This window comes from Nanorana parkeri, unplaced genomic scaffold, assembly GCF_000935625.1.
Source record: "Nanorana parkeri isolate BGI_ZX_2015 unplaced genomic scaffold, ASM93562v1 scaffold908, whole genome shotgun sequence".
NCBI lineage: Eukaryota > Metazoa > Chordata > Amphibia > Anura > Dicroglossidae > Nanorana > Nanorana parkeri.
The window spans coordinates 193,035-215,187 of record NW_017307176.1 but is presented as its reverse complement, the minus strand read 5'-3'; the positions used below and the strand labels follow the sequence as shown (position 1 = coordinate 215,187).

Genomic DNA, 22,153 nt, shown 5'->3' with positions numbered 1-22,153 from the left:
GAATTTAAAATGTACATTTCAGATGGCGAGAAAACAATGTTGATAATAATTTCACTGAACAGTTCACACACAATAATATATATAATAATATATAAATATTTAGAAAAAACAAGCATATCTGGAATTAACGCTATATTTATGTATATATGTATAATCGTAAGAAAAGACCAGCTCCATTATAACAATAGAAATATTCGCATACTTACTGAACAAACACTTGAAAGGTCAGGATTTCATTGACATGAAGTTGGACAGCGTTATGACTGGTAAGTGGTCTCTACTTCGTGAAACCCCCTCCTATAAAGTTTCGCTCATTTCTATACTCCTGGCAGTGCTTCTGTTTTGGGATGACTCCAGATGTATAAGAGGTGACGTTTAAATCCATAAAGGACGCTCTCATTCGCAAATGGAACAATTGAAAAAATGAAGCCTAATCTTTCAGCTGTCTCTGTGTAAGAGTTTTTTTTATATGTTCTACGTAATCATTATTCATTCTATAAACACATATGCAATAGTTACAAAGATGATAGCCATTCCATAACAGCAACCTGATGTTCCTTACTTACGTACTAGCAATAGATAGTTTCCAAGTTATTAAACTCACATATGGCTGACCCTGCAGCTTTATTCAAAATCTGAGCAACAGGATCATTATTCAGTTTCGCCATGTAGGTGGCCAAAATGATGAAGAAAGCACTGCTCTGCACCAGGGATCAAAAGCAAGATGAATGTAAAAACATGTTAATACATAGTTACCGTATTTTTCGCTCCATAAGACGCACTTCTTTCCCCCCAAAAGGAGGGGGAAAATGTGCCTGCGTCTTATGGAGCGAATCCCGACGCCCGAGACATGCAGTTTCGGGCGCCGGGCGAGTAGTAGGAGCCACTGCTCGTTTAATACGAGTGATCTAATGAGATCACTCGTATTAAAGCCGAGCAGCGGCGGCGGCGATCGTATTCAGCAGTAGGAGCCACTGCTCGTTTAATACGAGTGATCTAATGAGATCACTCCTATTAAAAACGAGCAGTGGCGACGATGGATATCACCATAGAGCAGACGAAGAACGGACTTTCTTCATCTGCTCTGTGTGATCACTGAGACCGTGGCGCTGTAATCACAGCGCCACCTGTCTCAGCGGTCACTAACTGCAGCTTCTGTCACAGCTTCTGTCATAGAAGCTGTGTCAGAAGCTACAGTCTGTCGAGTGCTCCATAAGGCGCGCCGGACCTCCCTGCGTCCTATGGTCCGGTGCGTCTTATGGACCACAAAATACGGTACATAATATCTAAGGTTGAGTAAAGACACAGGTCCATCAAGTTCAACCCATGGTGTGTAAGCATGCAAATCTGCGTGTGTATGAATCCCTATGTGAGATTTGTCTTAAGAGTTCTTGTACCCCTGTATGTTACGGTCTCTGAGGAAATCGTCCAAATGCTTTTTGAACGATTCAACACTCCCAGCAGAAATCACTGCTTGCGGAAGTGAGTTCCAGACCCTTACAGCTCTAAGTGAGAAAAAAACCCTACGCCCCTTGTGATGAAATCTTTTCTCCACCAATTTTAGGTGGTGGCCTCTAGTCTTTGTTATGGAGTTTACCGTAAAAAGTTTATTGCTGATGTTGCTATCACTATAATAAGAGTATGGTAATAGCATTACTCTTTTAAACAAATTTTGCATTGTGCTTTGCACTATATCAAAATGCATAAAGGGTATCTAAAGCCATTGACTACTGCCACCAGGACTGAAAGTGAAAGGAAATCATTTCTAATGACCTATGTCAGCAGAACAGGAATAGAGGGGGATATTCCAATGGGGACACTGGTTCCTGTTACAGCTATCTCACTTTATTTATTACAGGAATTTATATATCGCCAACAATCTACACAGAGCTTTTCAGGAGCTTACAATCTAAGGTCCCTATCTCACATGTATACATACAAATAATAGGGCTAATTAAAACATTAGTCAATTGTCCTACCAGCATGTCTTTGGAGTGTGGGAGAAAACTGGAGTACTTGGTGGAAATCCATGTAAGCACAGAGAGAACATGCAAACTCCGTGCAGATAATGTCCTGGTTGGGATTTGAACATAGGCCGCAGTGCAGGCAGATGTTCTAATCAATAAACCACTGTTCTGCTCAGAAGGATTTCTTCTTTCTTCCTTTTATGTCTACAGAATGGGAAGTGATGGGAATTCTCCCCAATAGGATATGTGACTGCTCTGTGTATCGAGTGATCGCCAGGACTCACGGCATTACTCGGCAAAGTGCACCAGGGGAGGCAGGCTGCGGCAAATACACCCACCTGACCCCCATTAAAGTAAACCTGTCGAAAACCTTATATTATAAGATGCACACATGATGTATAACAGGCATGGTTGCAGAAGTTATCTTCTGTCAAAATTGGATGTCAACATGATCAGTAAATCCAGACATATAGGTAGCTAGTGTTGTATGAAAATCTCAACTATACTGGAGTAGTTAAGCTGTATAGACCCTGCACAGCCCACCATAGATCTGGCAGAGCCCACTTGAGGCCCCGCACATACCAGAGACTCTGTATAGGCCATCTGAGATCCCACACAGGCCACCTGAGAGTGACCCTGCAGAACCCACCATAGACTCTCAATGATGGGCTCTGCAGGGTCTCAGGAGGGCTGGTTGGGGTCCCTTTCCCTGCACTCCTCTTACCTGTCAGCCCAGAGCCACCCGCTGCTTGGCCCCGGCTTCCTCCACCTCCGCCACTGGGCCCCCGTCCTCCTTCACCGCCTGTTGCCAGGCCCTGATCTCCTGACTAGTCCTCCCTCTGCCCTGGGCCCCATTGCGACCGCGCGGGTCGCTATAGGGACCATTCACAGGGTGGGGGTGTAATCTGGGTGCCTACTTTATGAAAGCGGGCACCCATACTCCTATGAGCCTCCCTGCCCGCAGACCTCCACAACCCTTGTTTTTTTGGCTTAGGGGGTCCCCCCCTAAATGTCCTACCAAACCTAAAGGGTCTGGTATGAATTGGGGAGGGCACTCCACTCGTTTGGATTCGTTATTTTTTTATTCAGATGCATCCAAATGTCCAAATATGCCAAAATTCCAAAAAAAATGCCAAAAAAGTTTTTTTCTTCTGCTCTTTTCTGCAGGGGTGTCAAACTCAATTTAATCGTGGGCCGTATCAACATTATGGTTGCCCTCAAAGGGCCTGTAAGACTATATAAATGTATCTAATCTTTATCATAATTGCCTCTGCATTTGATTATCACTGGTTTTAGTAATAACTTAATACCTAGATCTGAAAGTAGAAGTCTAGGAAATGGCCTGGTGGGACAGATTCGTCCCCTGGGCCTTGAGTTTGACACATGTGCTCTGGAGGAATGCAAATATCAAACAATCAGCAGGTCCAGGGATATAGGCAGCTAATATCATAAGCAAATCTGGACTTTTCCTGCACCATTTCAGCTTTGCCCTGCCCCCTCTTTACTCCTGAGGCTCCCTATTAACCAATGGGGCTACTTATCACACTAATGCATCAACAGACAATGGAGTAGGTGGGGAGAACCTAACTTTTTCAGAAAAATTTGCTAAACATAGTTCAAATATTGACGCCCATTGGATAAGCCAGTAAAACACTTAACAGTTCTTGCTTAAGTGAATATAATAATATATGATAGACATGAGCATACATATCTGCCAGGTGTTCCCCAATGTACGCCTCTGATGAGGGCTCTTAGCAGCAATCTGTATTGTTTCTTATATCAGTTTGCACAATGTATGACTAATGCTTTGCAATAATATGACATTTCTTCTTTTTGTATAGATCTCAGCTAAGCTACTCTTTATATAAGGGGAAGGTATGATTTGTATGATAGTGATTGAATATGAAGAGGGATAATGAAATGGGTTATCTATTTTGATTTGATTTGTTTTTGTATACCTTTCATTTTCAAAAATCAATACAAATTGCTTGATTCAAAAAACATAGGTCATATAAAATATCCTTTATATATGCAAGGGATTTATCCTACAATTGGACTACTGGGCACCACAATATATCCGGTATCAAGGTCTAAATCCATTGATCTGAGCACTTTTAGATGGAGATACTTTGCTTCACCAAAGCTTGGAATATCAGACAGCCGAGAGCAGCTGAACATGCTTTTCTGGGTACTGATCTCATGGTGAAAATGTTTCTTGCTCGCTGGTCAGAAAATAGCTTATGTGTGTGCGAACTGGTAAAAGAGTAATCTTTGTTAAAGCAGCGTCTCTATTTGGTCTTTTGATAGGATGTAATATAACTGTTCAAGTAGTTCAAACTAACATTCTAGAGTCATTATAGGGACATTAACACATCCAAACACGATATTGTACAAAATATTTGTGATGTACTTAACAGCTGTGGCACTTAATACGCCCTTTGCATTACAGTGTCAATATCTGCTGCATACCTTATACATTCCTTAGCACCAGGAATCTATACCACACAAATATATATATATATATATATACATATATATCCTCCCAATATACATCCCCAATTCCCAAAAAGTTGGGACGCTGTGTAAAATCGACATAAAAACAGAATGCAATGATTTCCAAATCTCACAAACCCATATTTTTTGCACAATCACTTTTGCAACCTTATCTTTTTCTTAAAATGGTACATTTCCTCGTTTCTATTTTCTATTGTCAATAAAATATGGGTTTATGAGGTTTGCAAATTACTGCGTTCTGTTTTTATATAGTTTTTTCACAGCGTCCCATCTTTTTTGGAATTAGGGTTGTATGTCATATATTAGATGGATTTTCCTGCTGCGTTCCTTCAGGATGGATACAATAATGTATTTATGATATGTAGAAGTTAAAAGAATATTTTGAGTTAATTCATTTCTGGAATTCAAGAGTCTATAAGGAAAATGGGTGTACAATGTTCTTTTTGTAATTATATCGTAAATGAAAATACACTACCTATCCAAAAAAAAAGTCACACACGGTAATATTTCATTGGACCGCCTTTAGCTTTGATTACAGCATGCATTTACCGCACCATCGTTTCCATAAGCTTTTGTGTCGCAACATTTATTTCCATCCAGAGTTGCGGTCATTTTTCAACAAGATCTTGTAATGATGATGGGAGAGTTGGACCACTGTGTAAAGTCTTCTCCAGCACACACCAAAGATTCTCAATGGGATTAGGATCTGGACTCTGTGGTGGTCAATGCGTGTGTGAAAATTATGTCTCATGTTCCCTGAACCCCTCTTTCCCAATTTGAGCCCCATGAATCCTGGTAGAATCCAGGTGGTGACTTTTTTTGGACAGGCAGTGTAAAAGAAGAATGAGCGCTGCAACATTCTTGTTTTCAATATATGTGATGAAACTGTGGACAGACTCCTGTTGACAATAAGTACTATCCTTGTCGCACTCCTTACCGAAATGTCCCTTGTAGTGGGGGGTGCTAGCAGTGACTGCGGATGGCGCCGCGAATGTCAGCAAAATTGTAGAAATGTCACCAGCACACCAGTCCTTTTAAGATAGCAAAAGCTTCATTTATTGAAGTTTTTTGTCATATAACCAAACAAGCGCTTTCGGGACCGCACAGGGTCCCTTCATCAGGCTTTAGCATTGACCAATGCTAAAGCCTTTGTCAATGCTAAAGCCTGATGAAGGGACCCTGTGCGGGTCCCGAAAGCGCTTGTTTGGTTATATGTCAGGGTACCATGCACAGGCGTCCTCACACCACATACAAACCACCATAAAACCGTGGGCCCTGCGGATGTATTCTAACAGGTCTGCTCTGGGGAAGCCTTGAAACCACTGACGGCAGTGCTGCGGCTCCTCGGATGCCAGGAGCGCATAGTAATATATCCCCTCGAGATCCATCTCGACAGTAGCAAGGGAAAAACAAAACAAAGAAAACCCAAAAGCTTGTAGGTCCCTGTGTGGTCAATTTGGTCGGTGGGGCTCAGTATTCTGTCAGGGTACCATGCACAGGCGTCCTCACACCACATGCAGGTACCCACGCAGGATGACCAAATTAATATGCCCACACAGGATAGGGTTCTATGCACACAGTTTATTTGCTACACAACAACAAAACTACAAACCCCCTCAACCCCCCACAGGTTTAGCAGTGAAGTAATAAACCCACCGTTGGGACAAACACACACCTACAGCCAGGGGGAAGCAACAAGGAGGGGTAACAGGCCTGCAGATATATGGCAGGCCTCAGGATAAAAGAAGAGTGGTCAGGTACAAGCCGGGTCGTTAACAGGAGGACAGCAGCACGGTACAGGAACAGGATCCAAGAGAGTGGTCGGGTACAAGCCGGGTCGTTAACAGGAGGGCAGCAGCACGGTACAGGAAGAGAATGCAAGAGAGTGGTCGGGTAACAAGCCGGGTCGTTGACAGGTCTGCAGATAGGAAGCAGGGTTCAGGAAGCAGGGTTCAGGAAGCAGGGTTCAGGTTTATGGGAATCAGTCAAGTGCAGGCGACGCAATACTGAGCCAGCTTCCTGACTGCAGGTAGGGCCTAAATACCCTCCCAGGAAGCACCAGGTGATGGGATGATCAGTCACAGCTGGGGCACACCCGCAGGTGAGTACTGGAGCTGCAGGTTCCTTACAGTCCCTGGCTGCTGGAGACACCCGCAGGCGAGCACAGGAACTGCAGGACCTGGCTCCAGCACCACCTGGGGGTGCTCTGGATCCTGACATTATATGACAAAAAACTTCAATAAATCAAGCTTTTGCTATTTTAAAAGGACTGGTGTGCTGGTGACATTTCTACAATTTTGCAGACTCCTGTTGACAGCACCAGCATAAAGAAAGTGGGAGTACGGTACATTGAATTAATTGTGGAAATTTGCTGATCACCTAAATCTAAATTACCTTGCCTTGCCTTGAAGGTGCACTGTAGCCAAAATTAAACATTATGCCTTTTTTTTTTGGACGCTCCTCAGTCAGAGGAACTATCCCCAGTACATTATTTATCAGTGGTGTGTGCCAAACACTTTTCCTCTCTCCTTTGTCCCCTGGCTCCACATTGTGGTGCGCTGCTTCCCCCTAACTTCCCTCTAACTTCCGGGAAGGGGAGGATGTGCAATGGGGACACAGTGACTGCAAAGGAGAATGCGCATTGGATGATGCAGGACGAGGGGGAAAAAAGTGTCTCTCCACTCCAGGCTTTTACTGCAATTTGTAGCAGTGTACGCATGCCGGGACCATGCACTCAAGGGTGTCTCCATGGGACACTAAGAAGAAGGAGGCACCCAAAATGCAGACATTGGCACTAGCAGGGGACAATCTTAAAAGGGTGCAAGGAAGAAAATGTTTACATCAAGAGGCTTCACACAAGGTAATTTTTTACACCAGGACAAGAAAAAAGAAACAATGGACTTTGCATTAAACCTGCCTTGGAGAGACAGAGGACTTTCGGATGCTACACAGCACAGGTTTTAGGAAGTATATTCCTACTGTCCTTCTGCTGACCCTGTAAAGTGATCTGTGTGTGCTGTGACTGCTTTGGATTACTGAGATTAGGATAAATGTAATGAATTTCTGGATTTTAGAACAACTGTAGACTACTGGAATGCAGTAGCAGCTCACTGACTGCTTTCACTTGTCTCACTGGTAGTGAATGAGACTCATGTTATGTCTGTGCACTCCTCTAACACCTATGACATACTGAGGACAGAAAGTAACCACACACAAATAATTTTTTTATATATGCTATGATTGTATTAGCCATAAAGGCCCAATAAAGAGCCCAACAGTCGTTATTTATTACTGTAATGCAGTCAGGCTGCATATAGTAATAAATATGGGACTATTTCTTTTTTTGCACTTCTATGTGCTGCAGCAAGGGCTATTATACCCTGTACTTGTGGTTCTCACGCACAAAGCAGCAACCTGGCTCTCCAGTGGTCCGACATGCCCCCCTCCCAAACACTGTTTTAATCAACAGTGCTGTTACTCCCCGGAGAGAGCTGTTGATGTGAAACAGCCTCAGATTGACTCTTCTAAATGCTGGCAGCACAAGGCAAGAGAGGCCAATCCGGCAGGAGGGAGAAAGGAGGAGGGGGTCATTCATCCGACAGGATAAGGTATGCCGCTGGGTCCCCACTTCTCTTGGGCAGCTTTTCAGAAGGGATGACACCAAAATGGCTGTCAGTCATTTTGGTGTCACCGCCTCTGATAATGTCACTCCCATGCCGTGCGGCACCCCCTGCTCCCCTTGTGACATCTCTAAAGAAAAATGCTTTAAGTGCACACACACAGAGAAAAAAAGAGTAGAGAATAGTTAAAGAAGAACTCCAGAATTTTTTATTAACCCTTGCAGTGGGGCTACCCCCTCACAGCAAGGGTTAAGTGCTTGTCTGTGTCTAGGTTCAGCCTGTCTCACACTTCCTGCAGCACATTGGACTCTTCTTCAGCTTTCTCACATCTATACACTGTAGGCAGTCGTGATGATGTACAAGACGGCTAAAAAGGAGCGGGAGAGACGTTGGAAGGACTGGTCTAAGAAGAAGCCGGTTTGAAGCTTCGGGTGAGGCTTACTTTTTTTTAATTTAGACACAAATAAGCACTTAACTTATAACAATAAAACATTTTCCTTGAGTTCTTCTTTAAAAACCCAGTCCTATCGGGGAGTTTCTCCTTCCCCTTCTGCTCCGAAGAGACAAAAGGAAGAAAGGGAAAATCTCTCCAAAGTTATGGACATTCACCCTTACAGAAACAAGTGTTCCCATTGGATTGTGTATTTGCTGACAGAGCCATGCAGGGCATTATGGATTTTTAAAAATTCTCCTGGGCGAATTTGTAAAAAAATTTGCCACGGTTGTGAATCTTAAATTCGCAGGATTGGCCTATTGACCTATGGTAGCAATGCATAGTAAGAATAGGCCCCTATAAATTTTGATTTATAGAATGTAAATTGAATTATTTGTCAAGGTAATGTAAAATAGGTAGTACATAAAAATCCATATGAACCAGATCTGATCAGAATTCATCTTTTAATGATTAATTAACTTCACTCTCTGACAACAGTAAAATTAAACTGGATTGGTTAGATAGCCTATTTTAAACAATCAGAAGACATTCCTTAAAGTGAACCTTTACCCCCTTTGACTAAAAATCAAATAGCATACAGCTCTGTATGCTGATATGAAATCATCTAACATTTATTAGCTGAACAAACATATTTCTATTTTACGTACAATTTCTTTTTTACACTTCCGGGTCCGCTTTGGCAAAAATGATGTAATCTGTGCCCAAGCATTGCATCCTGGGAGGAGTACATCAGCAGAGGATTGCTGATAAATCTCATCTGTAATCTGATGAGATCTCAGGGAAAAGCATTTTCCTCCTCTGAGATGATGTGCATGGTCACATGTCCTAGACACATGTAACAGAGTTCCAGGAAGAATAGGAAGATCTAGTAACCTGCCCTTAGTTAAAATGGCCACTGAGAAGAATGGGGAAGAAAAGAAAAATAAGATATGTAAAAATCCTGCAATTATCTAGAAGTATGTGTTTGTAGATTGTCATTACTAAACATTTCTAAAGGTGCCTTTGTTGTTATTTGGAAGATATGATAAAATTATAAATTTCCTCTTGATCTCTATCTATACAGGTGTGTACCCTAAGGCTGTGTAACAACCTTCATTTGATAAGGTAGTGCACAGTAAGTAATAGTAACCAATTTAGCCTTCAGTGTACAGTACAATGATGAATTCTGATTGGCTAGGGGTATTACACTATTATATTAGGTACTGTATACTCAGTGACACTAAACTACAATCACAATACAAATTAGTAAACTAAACATGAGATTGTAGTCGATCACAGGAATGATCTTGGAGCGATGGCTACTTTGCAACACACACAGGGATCATAGGGAACAAAAGTATCCACCCTCCAAAAGGAAGGACAGTGTCAGCACCAATTCAGAGATGATTTTAGGTTCTGCAACCGAGTGATACACAAATAAGATACATTTTTATTAATGGTGAAGCTACTTGAAAGCATTTTTAAGATTTAATTCCTGAGTTTAGTGTCACTTTAACAGGACCTTTTCATGCCTCAGGAGATTCCTTTAACCCCTTGCAAAGTCTGCTAACCCCACAAATATAGCTGATTCCTGCTTGAAGGGGACTGTAGTATTTTTATTCTTTACATTAACATGAAAATGAGATAAAAGTTTACAGTGTCTGTAGCTAAAAAAATGTTTTTAATGTTTGAATTGTGTAGAGAAATGATTACAAACCTCATCAGTTTTTTTGGCTTTCTATGTTGGATAGATTCATCGTCTCTATTTTTCCTGGTGATCATTGTCACAGGAAAGAATGCAATGGGAAATCAGTTGCAGTTTTCACCAGAAAGGTTGATATGAAATCTCCCAATGAAGACACTTGTTCTGGTGACAGCTGTCTAATAATGGATTTCCTCTCACTCTGCTGCATCACTTGGACAGGTAGTGAAGACAGCACATAGACAGCAAAAACAAACTGACAAGAGTTGCAACCATTTCTTCCCTTAACCATGACTAAAAAAATGCCCATTCCTTCGATGTGTTTTTTGGCAATTTTGACATTAAATTACATTGATCTGAATTTTGGAGCCTAAAGTCTAAGCAATTATGGTGCAGTTCATGAGAACTGGCAACCATGTTACAATCTAATTCTACAGTATAATGAATGAATCACATGTGAGATTTCCATGTGAATGTGCTGTACAGTGTACACAGAAAATTAAAAAAAGATGCAGATAGTACTCTAGCACTCATTGGTGCAAGCAGCAATGATGTACAGTAAATCACAGCAGACAATGAAAATTCAGTATTCAGAACTTACAGTTAAGTGACTAATAAAAACTTATTCCTGATTAGTTTAAAAAGATTACTGCATACCAATTGTCTTTGTGTTGTTATTTGTATCCCATTAAATCTATGAGGAGTCAATGGCCCTAAACACAACAGGAATAAGCATGAAGTTATATAGACCATGCAAAACTGGGATGTTCCTTGCTTGGTATAGAAAAGGTGATGATAAAAGCAACAAAAGAAAAATGAGTACCGGCATTTTAGGGCCTTAAATATTACCATACATGAGGTTTTCCTATAAAGACCCCCTTTTTTTTTACACAAATACCCTCCCCCGGTCCTTAACAATAACTCCCATTCATAAGATCCCTTACATCATCTGTACTGATCAGATTTTATCTGTGTGGCCTATCCACAGCCTCTGCAGCCTTTGCTCCTTTTAGTTTAAAATCTGAAAATAGATGCCAGCTCAGGAACCAGGATGATGAAATGACTTATCACAGAGAATGCTGACAGTCTGCGACACATGTGCTGGGATGTCAGGTTGGCTGCCATTACTCTCTTCAGCAGGTCCTCTCATCCTGCTGCATGTATTAAGATCTCTGCTCAGATTTTGAATAGGATGGAGGTACAGCTTGTGGCATCTGGGAACAAGCCAAACAGCCAAATGCAGATCACCACCAAAGAGGAAGTATGGAAGATTGGAGGGGTAGATTTGTTGCTGATTTGTTGTGATTGTGGGAGCTTTTTATGATAGTGCAGTTAACCTTTAAGAGTTATCAGACCCTTAAATGATCTAACATAAACTAAACCATTCACTGCATCTAAGACAAGCTTCCTAGAGGCTCGTAAAGTGGCTCACACAACCATTCTCCTTATTTATCTCTGCAATCACAGAAAAGAGCAGAAAGAAAACTGGATACAAATCTGCATATGTCAGGTCAATATTTCATCTGATATGGGTGCCCTAAAGTTTTGGATCCATAAACAGTCAGATTATCCCTTCACATGTGCAGCAGCAACCTGAGCATCACCCACAACAGGTTAATAAAGTTCAGACATCGGTTGAAGAGATTGTAAGCACACTTGAAAATATCTTACCCCAGGTAAGGATTTGTTACCCTTTCCCCAAATAACTTACAACAATCCATTTACAGTGTTAGACAGAGGCAAAATGACTGACTGTTTGTGTGTTGATCGTTACTATGATGGGTAGATCTACCAATATGATCATTTGCCCATGAATAGAAAGAACACCCTACCCTTCTCAGCCTCAGGACCCATGTAGGATTTATCATTCTGGCATTTGTCCTCAGAATTCAGGTGAGTAAAATTTGAACATATAGCATTGAGCAGCTGAATTAAAAGATATATAGCCTGGTTTAGGGTGACCATATGTGAACATACAGTATATCTTGCCTAAATTGATGTGTGTGGAGAGATCTTCCAATTACTGCTCAAATCTGAGCACTTCCATGGTCTGCCACGATCTTCTACCTCTTCTCCTTGTCTAAAATAATGTTGAACATGCCTTGTGAAGGTTCCTTCTCTTTTCCCCATATAGAAAGTAAAGGTCACCATTTGGTACCATATTGGGAGATCCCTGTGCAATAACAGAGATGCTGGTCATTAGGATCTCTGCTCAGATTTTGAATAGGATGTAGGTACAGCTTGTGGCATCTGGGAACAAGCCAAACAGCTAAATGCAGATCACCACCAAAAATGAAGTATGGAATATTGGAGGGGTAGATTTGTTGCCGATTTGTTGTGATGGTGAGAGCTTTTTATGATAGTGCAGTTAACCTTTAAGAGTTATCAGACCCTTAAATGATCTAACATAAACTAAACCATTCACTGCATCTAAGACAAGCTTCCCAGAGGCTTGTAAAGTAACTCACAGAACCATTCTCCTTAATTAGCTTTGCAATCACAGAAAAGAACAGAAAGAAAACTGGATACAAATCTGCGTATGTCAGGTAATATTTCATCTGATATGGGTGCCCTAAAGTTTTGGATCCATAAACAGTCAGATTATCCCTTCACATGTGCAGCAGCAACCTGAGCATCACCCACAACAGGTTAATAAAGTTCAGACATCGGTTGAAGAGATTGTGAGCACACTTGAAAATATCTTACCCCAGGTAAGGATTCGTTACCCTTTCCCCAAATAACTTATAACAATCCATTTACAGTGTTAGACAGAAGTATGGAATATTGGAGGGGTAGATTTGTTCCTGATTTGATGTGATTGTGGGTGCTTTTTATGATAGTGCAGTTAACCTTTAACAAATCAGCAGCTGAATTAAAAGATATATAGCCTGGTTTAGGGTGACCATATGTGAACATACAGTATATCTTGCCTAAATTGATGTGTGTGGAGAGATCTTCCAATTACTGCTCAAATCTGAGCACTTCCATGGTCTGCCACAATCTTCCCCCTCTTCTCCCTGTCTAAACTAATGTTGAACATGCCTTGTGAAGGTTCCTTCTCTTTTCCCCATATAGAAAGTAAAGGTCACCATTTGGTACCATATTGGGAGATCCCTGTGCAATAACAGAGATGCTGGTCATAGCTCCCTGAATCTCTGCACTACTTGATCATCACCATTCACAAATGATGTATAAATCTGTTGATTTCTTCTCATAGGAAATGAATGTTCAATCCTACTCTCCTGCAGAAATGTTATACCCTTGTATAAACAAGACTGTTAAGAAAATATACACAGCAAATGGACACAAATTCCTACTGATGAACTCATGCAGTATGCCATGATTTAAAATTTGAATATCAGTGTCACACAGCCAGAAAAAGAATATTAGAAAAGATAATTGTAAACAAGGAGCAGCAATTGAAGGATCAGTTTTCTAACAGCAGGATACTTTAATTTGTGCTCAGACTGCTGAAATCCTATCTGGCCTTGGTTAAGTAGAAAACTAGAACCACAGAAGCAGACCATCTACTAAAAGTTGATGACATTTAATCCACTACCAAAAAAAGTTTATGCATGCAGAGACAGAACTTTAATATCTCATCTGGCATTTAAATATTACTGACAACTGCCGCATTAATGAGAGCACTTCTAGGAGTAAAATTTAGTGTTAGGAAATACAGGGTTGATGGGGATTATTTCTGGAGACAGGTGAAAGTTCCTACTTACTTGCTTCTTTGGCTTTATCCGAGTAGGTTGTGGTCAGATCTTCATCTACAGGGTGATCCACCGGTCCTATCATAGGAATAAGATGCCTCTCGGCTCTGATGTTCTTGGTAGTGTGGGGCAGAAGTAAAGACTCAGGTGAGTCTGCAGTGATATCGGATATTGGTTCAGGCTCTTCAACTGGCAGGAAGCCTTCCACATCTGAGAAGGGGGTTTCAGCTCTGCTACCATCAGGCTCATATGTTATTTCTCTTTTGGCCACTCCACTTGTTGACTGCAAGACATCATCAGTTGCACCTCCAGGGCCACTTTCATACCCACTCATCTCAGATAGTGATTGCTGCTCGTTCTCTGCCTTGCTGCTGCTTCCAGGTGGTGATCTTGGACTTTTCTTTCGTGCCCTCCGATGCTTTTCTGGCTGTGCCTGCTGCTGGGTATGATGTTGTTGTGCACTCTGGAGATGGCCTGGTGATGCCTTGATGTCAGCGTCGCTGTCAGTTTCCCCGTAGTAGGCTTCACTATCAGGAGGAGAGGTAATGCTCTCCAGGTGCAGCAGTCGGGGTTGACCAGGTGTGTTGGAGATGGATGGGGATGTACCCCAGGAAGTGGGGGGTTCTGGGCTTCTGATGGAGTTTGGGCTGCTAGGGGACGGATACACTTTGTGGGACCGAGGTGTCTGGGCTCCAGCTGCTGCCCTGTATGGGATGTAAAAAAAGAAAAAAAACAAACAGAGTCACATTACATGTAGTCAGTTCTAAGTTGGGAGGAGTGCACAGAAGAGGAGAATGCTCCAGTGTCAGTGCTATGAGATGGATAGAGGGTACAAGAGACACACAGACTGTCCAGGCTATATACTTATCCTCTCAATACTTCTCCTCCCTGGGGAAACACTATGTGCCAACATCGGACTCTAGTGGGACAGACTTGTTAATGTATGAAGTACAGGCTTGTGCTGAAAACTACAGACCTTTCAGATTATAACAAAATCATCAATCTTCAATTAATTTAGCAATGATTTTATCAGTTACTAATAGAATAAAATGGCAGTATTTTTAAGGACCATTATCATTTGATTATTCTTGTGACCAGTAATCTCTACTATGAATTTTCTGCACAGAACTTCAAATCAATCAATCAATCAAATTCACTTAATTTTACTATTGCAAACTGAACTGCAGCAAAAGTTTTTGCTTGTAGCAATTTATCAGGTTTTTACCATCTTTAAACCTTCTGCAGCACATCCTTGTTAGAATCTGGTAATCTGGTAAAGTGTAATTTTATTTACCTCATTTGATTAGACTAATGGGCTTAAAACATAATTTTATTATCTAATCTATCTTTCCCTCCTTAAATCCCATGAAAATGTAACCAGAAACATATTTAGCACTTTTTTTACTTTGCATGCCACTCTGCAAGGTTTTTTGATTCAGGATCATACCTTGTGTCCTTCTGTTACAGACAGGAAAGTGTGGCTGTTAAAAATAAGTTGCGCTTCATGTTGCATCCTAGCATTCTCATGAAAGGTACAGGAATAGAGAGATAGCAGGATGCTGGTAGCAATGGAAGAATCTCACCCCCTGCTGGGGCAACAACAGTACTGCCTACAGAATATTTGACAAATTAAATGTAAAATATTTTTCTATGGTTGTATAATTCGCAAATAAATTAGCTAAACACAAAATGTTGGATACAGTACCATGAAATTATTATCTATTGTATGTGCAGTGATAAAAAAAATGTCCCCTCCTAGTGCTGCTACCGATTTGTAAAACGATTTCTCCTCTTCGCAGTCCTGCCCTGAGAACTGCTGTCCCATAGCTGCTCTCTCCTTCCCCAGACAAGTAAAATCCATTTGAAATGACCCACCCACATGGTAATCAGAGGAATTTATCAATGAAAAAAGATACTTTTTTTTAGGCCTAGGGATTTCAAAGCCACCAGCTATTACTTGGAACATACTACTTGTAGGCTGCAAGTGGTAAATCTAGATTATTTATTTACAGAATTTCTTATTTGCCTGATTAAAAATGAATACAAAATGTAAATTAATATATTTGTAAAAAATATATATATTCCAAACGTCATCTAAGTGTCATGGGATTGTGAGGTCATGCTCAGGGCCGGATTTACTCTCCCTGCTGCCCCAAGGCCAGGTTCCTCAATGCACCCCCTGTATGCAGGCTGCATACAAGTGATCTCGTCGACATCGCCAAGATCACTTGTACAAAACAAGTGGTGGCTTCCCCACTGTACATTTAGCACGGCTTGCCCAAAGCAGGGCTAAATGTAGAAAACAACTGCCCACCCGGCGCCCAGAACTGAATGTCCCGGGCGTAGGGAGATAGGAATTCCACATTCCTGCTGCCCCTCTACTCCCTGCTGCCCTGAGGCCAGGCCTCGGTTGGCCTTGTGGGAAATCCAGCCCTGGTCATGCTGCTCTTTTGCTGTTACAAATCACAATGTAAATAAACTTTCTTCTTGAAGAAATGTTATGTACTTGTGATGCATCTGTGCTTTTATGATTGATGGTGCCATCCATCTTACCGGTTCAGCATCCTGAACATCTTTTTTTCACATTTTGAACTGATAACCCTATCATTAACTGAAAGTAAACCTAACTATTCATTTTCTATTCTATCTAACAGTACCAGTGCACAGAGGCTGGTGTAAACTCTTTAATGTTCCCTTTGTTGTATCACAACCCTTTAGTAATCCCTAGATAGCATCTGTGATACTCTGTGTAAAAATTGACATCAGCCACTTAGTAATTAATGCTCAGGGCAGCACACTGAGCGATTTATCACGCGATTTCAGCTTCAAAATCGCTCTAATATCAGCTCAATGTTGCTCAATGTAGCTTGTCCAATGCATTTCAATGAAGCTGTTCACATCTCACAGCTCAATGTCACCTGTAGCTCGTCGCTCAAGCTTGTAGCTCGAACATGACCTATTTTTCAGCGGATTTTGTGCGATTTGGCCCCATAGATTTTAATGGTGAAGCTTTTGCACAGAAATATTAGAAGGAATGAATGATGTCACATCAATACCGCTTTTGATTGGTTACAGCCCAATGTAGCAGCTACGAAGTCCCTGCGAAAAGTCGCGCTACATAGCGTGACAAAATGTGCACTGTAGCATGTAGCTCCATGTAGCTTAATGTAACTCAATGTCGCTCAGCCCAAAATCGCTTTTTTGGATGTAACTCAGTGTTAATGGGGTCTTAGGTAGTATACCATAACAAATCAGACCTCAAAGGCCCTTTGATCTCCCTTTACACTACCAAAGGTTTGGCTGCACTGGGCAGTGTTTCCTGTAAATTATCTTCAAGGTGCCTGTGCTCTAATGCACAGGCACAGCAACTTGCTCCATATAGATATATAGAAATATCCAGCTATAAAACATTTATAGCTATGAGCACAACAGGTATACATCTGAGCTATTAATGTGCAAATCACCATATGTTGTTTCTTCTTTATTTTTAAAGTCTATCTGTAGCTTTTGAGAAAACTATGCTGCAAGGAAGTTACTCAGAGAAATTTGTAGGCACTTTGAAAGAGCAATGCTTAGCATCCTGTAATTCCTGTCCGGAACCTTTTGCCTCTTAAAGCGGTCCTATACACCTAAAAATCTAGTTCTACCAATGCATCCCTCTATGTATGATGATTAATAATAACATAGACATGTAAAATGCTGTGATTTTGAAATACTTACACTTGCAGAGCATTCACTTCCTGCTTTGAAAGGGCAAAAAGACTTCAGTTTGCCAAAGTAATGCACACTGGGATTGCCTTGTCATGCTGGGAAATCTCATCTGTAATCTCATGAAATCTCTCAGGGAAAGTCCTTTTCCTCCCCTGAGATGATGTGCATGGTCTCATGTGTAGTCACATGTGCCAATTGGCAGCCTGGCTTCCTGACCAATCAGGAAGCCAGGCGGCACGTAATTACCCACCTCCTGGCTTCCTGATTGGTCAGGAAGCCAGGCTGCCTAGGAACAAGTGAAGCCGGCTTCCTAGACAATTAGAAAGCCAGGATGCAGGTCATGACGTGCCGTCCGGCTTCCTGATTGTCTAGGAACCCGGCTTCACTTGTTGCTAGGTAGCCTGGCTTCCTGACCAATCAGTAAGCCGGATGGCACCTCATGACTCGCCGCCCAGCTTCCTGATTGGTCAGGAAGCCAGGCAGCCTCGGTAAGTGAAGCCGGTGTTCTTTCGTTAGAACACCGGCTTCCCAGGCAATCAGGAAGCTGGGCGATGGGGCATGATCTGCCGCCCGACTTCCTGACAATCGGGGCACACGGCACCGGTACTTGGTATTGGTGAGTACCGCAAAAAATATCGCTACTCGTACTCGATATCGAAAAACCGGTATTGGTGCATCCCTAGTATAAAGGCTACAGGTCTATAGTTGGCCATAAGCATGGCACATAATCTACTGAAAACTTTAATTTAGAAAAGTACATATTTTACCTTCCAAACAGCGGCATACCTAGGGGTAATGGAGTGAGAGAGTGGTCCATTCCGGAACAGTAAGCTGGGAGGATCTATGGGACCATCCCCCTCCACCCGCCTGCATAGAAATGCTATGTAAGGCTACTGCAAAGCTGTAGCTGCGGCTCTGCAGATGCACCAGCATAGTAGTAGTGTGCCTGCTTTCTGTCACAATTGGACATATGTTGGCTGCATATTGTCATAATTGCTCATTTTCTGCCTAGGTATTGTCAGAATTCCCATTTTGTTGTCATATATTATCACAGCTGCCTGTTTATTCTTTGTATATTGTCACAATTCCTCACTAGTTGGCCGCCCAGGTTGTCCCAATTGCCCGCTTGTTGCCTGCAAGGTGTCATGATTGCCTATTTGTTGCTCACATATTGACACAATTGACTGTTTGTTTCCTCTGAATTGTATATTATTGCTTATTTGTAGGCCATATATTGTCAGGATTACCATTTTTTGCCTAGAAATTGTCAGGTCACTGCAGTTTAGAGGACCATATTATTATAATTTAGCTCCTGTAGGCCTGTCACTATCAAAGCGCCTTTTAACCACTTTAATTTGAAACATTATTTGATATGCAACATCAAGATAAAGAACATCTATACTGAGTCCATATTTCCTTGCCCATTATTAGCTTTCTTTTTATTGATTATTACTAGAAATAAGTGATGTATATAGGAGCATGAGGGATTGTTAAAAAAACAATCTGTCCTGGGTGCCAAATATTCTAGGTATAATTCTGCTTCCAAAGCATTTATCATTGCAGCATACAGTTTATTGCTTATTCACTACTGTGCTTTAAATTAATACATTATTAGTGATATAAAGAACATTTGCATCAAGTTCTGTTGTTCTGTTTACTATGGAAAATGTTTTGTTGGAAGGCGTTTATTATTTAACAACAATCTCCTACAGACTGCAAACTATAAGGCCTCATTCACACAGCTCTAACATGGGCCGTACACAAGCGTGTGGCATGCAGCCTGTTCTTCCCTATGGATGTGCGTATGCTGTCATACGCACATCTGAACTGCACATCCGTGTGGATCAGGGGTCCTGTCTGCGTCCGAGTATGGACAAGCAGGCTGCTGCATGCAGCACCTGTCCCTCCCAGGAAGGGCCTGATACAGGCGTGCTTGCTGCACAGACGTGTTCGTCCCAAGTTAGTGCAGTGTGAATGAGTGTCTTGATAAAGACGGACTAAGCTCTGCGAAATATTGAAAATAAAATGCTGATGCTTTCACTTATCTCCCCTGCAAGACCCATGAGTGCCTCTGTACCTACTGTGAGGGTGTTAGCTCAGCAGCGGGTGTGTGGCCCCCTGGATGAGTTCACACCACAGAAAGTAGACACAGCAAACAAGGATTTCTTATAACTAGTTACAAGAAAAGTTGAGCAAAACAAACAAAACATGAAAATAAATCCTGGCCTGTTGGCCACTTACTACATACACAGTATCCCTCACTACCAACTAGGTGCAACCTTGTGCTGCCCCTAGCACCTACCGTATCTCCCTATTCAATCAACTGCCACACAGGCTGTGTCTCACCACACAGGTCAGTAGAAAGCTCCCCAGTCTACTCAGGCATGAAACCGATTTCAGGGTGGAGCCCATCTCTGAGCAGTCTGGGAGTTCTTAGAGGCCCTAATGAGCCAGCTTACTTCAGTTGGGCTCATTACCTCTACCATTCCAGCCTCCCAGGACCAGAGGCGGCTCTCTAATTAGGCAAATTAGGCCGAAGGCCTCGAACTCACAAGGGCCTCGTGGCCACCTAATTTGCCTGCCCCGTTTTGAAGTGACAGGGAACCTTAATGCTGCTGTGCACAGGCAGTTGGAGCTCCGCCCGCCAATGAGGAGTGACGTTGCGTGTGCGCACATCACCCCTCCCATCCACCCCACGAAGTTCAAGCTGCTGTTTAATTAGCCACCTGCACCCGCCCGCGAGAGTACAAACAGCCCTGGTGTAGCACATGAGGACAGCAGAGACAGGCAGCAGGAGGTGGTAAGCACTAACTATTCCTTTGCAGGGAAACGTGTTTTTTTTTACTTACATTTTGTGGTGGATGACTACCAGCCATGCATAGAAATTGCCAAGCCACAGTGGGAATCCATATGTATATATCCGAATCTAATGTAGAACAAAGTCAAAATCCTTGCTGATTTTGAGGGTTCATTCACACCAATTGCGATGCGTTTCAGAGTGCCAGATCCCTAAACTTCCCCCTTTTGTTCTGGGGAGGAAGGGGGGGTGGTGGTGCATTGAAGTCAATGGCACCGCAGCCACGCTCCCCCGTCTGCACTGCGATCGGACGCGTGGCAAAACACTGCCTGCGTTCTGGTCCACTGCGTACACGAAAAATAGAGCATGTAGCATTTTTTGCGTTCGCAGTGGACTGGAACATAGGCAGTGTTTTGCCACGCGTCCGATCACGCGGGGGATGGGGGGGTTGGCTGCAGTGCGATTGACTTCAATGCACTGCCACGCCCCCTCCAACCTCAGAATGGAGGGGGAAGTTTAGGCAGTGATTGCTGTGCGTTCCAGCAGATCTGGAACGCACCGCAATTGGTGTGAATGGACCCTAAGAAACTGCAAATGAAACAGGTAAAATTTATAAACAGTAGTTGCTGTGGACAGTCATAAACATTTAGATGGGTGTCAAATATGCTAGGTGTGCACTGCCCATTGGTGTATTTTTCACCCCCATTATTCATTAAGCTGAACTCCAAATCTATCACCTTCCCAACCCGTGATCTGCTGATTGGATAATCTAGCAACACACTGATAAATTATCAACCCTGATTGGCTCTTAGGGCTAACTGATGACTTGTTTCCTCGTGGAGGTTATCCAGGCAGCCTTCTGGCGCTCCACCCACTAGCCAGCGAGGAGTGATGTTGCATGCACATACATCACCCCTCTCATCCACTCTCCCACGAGACCCCGCGCAGCCCTGGTGAGACTCCACACCTCTGACCTCCGCACCCTGTGCGTTGCTGACTACTGACCTCCGCATTACTGACTACTCACCCCTAAACACTTGCTTGCACAGAAAGACATAAATAAAATGTTTGCTCTAGGAGCTGTGAATTCCTAGCTGCTGGGATTAGGAGGCGGTTCACACCACAAACAGTGCGTTCCTGAGGCTGGGCACACACCTTACAACCATTGCAAGACTTCTGTCTTGCGATGGTTGTAAGGTACTTAAAAAAACGTACGATCTGCCTATGTTGCATAGGCAGATCGTACTTGCGATGATCGCAAGCCACGCCCACTGAGGGGCGGGCTTCCGATGACCGCAACGCCGAACGGGCAGTGTGCGCTTGCGCACACCGGCCCGTGCGGCTGTTATCGTACGGACATGCCACAAACCCGCCGAACATCGTACGATGCTCGGCGGGTTTTCGAACATGTCCGTAAGTTTAAAGTCGTGCGACCTTACAGTAGTAGAGGTCGCACGGCTTCCACACACCTTACGATCATCGTACGATCGCGGGATTTCCCGCAATTCTCGTACGATAATCGTAAGGTGTGTGGGGACCCTGAGAGGGCGCCACTGGAATGTACTGTATCGCAACTCAGATGCCTCCCTGTGTTCAGGGGCGGGATGGGGCGTGGTGGTGCATTGAAGTCAATGGGACCGCAGCCATGTCCCCCGTCCCCAAACGCATGGCACATTAGTGTCTGCATTCCGGT

General features: G+C 42.8%; 1 protein-coding gene across 1 annotated transcript in view; it reads right to left on the bottom strand.

Annotated features, from left to right (window-relative positions):
* The window catches only part of SYNPO2L (synaptopodin 2 like), a 77,068-nt gene that overhangs the window by 15,120 nt on the left and 39,795 nt on the right, over positions 1–22,153 (bottom strand). The window contains exon 3 of the mRNA XM_018566010.1: positions 13,965–14,656. Within this exon, the coding sequence (XP_018421512.1) occupies positions 13,965–14,656 (692 nt within the window). The remainder of the gene's footprint in view (positions 1–13,964; positions 14,657–22,153) is intronic.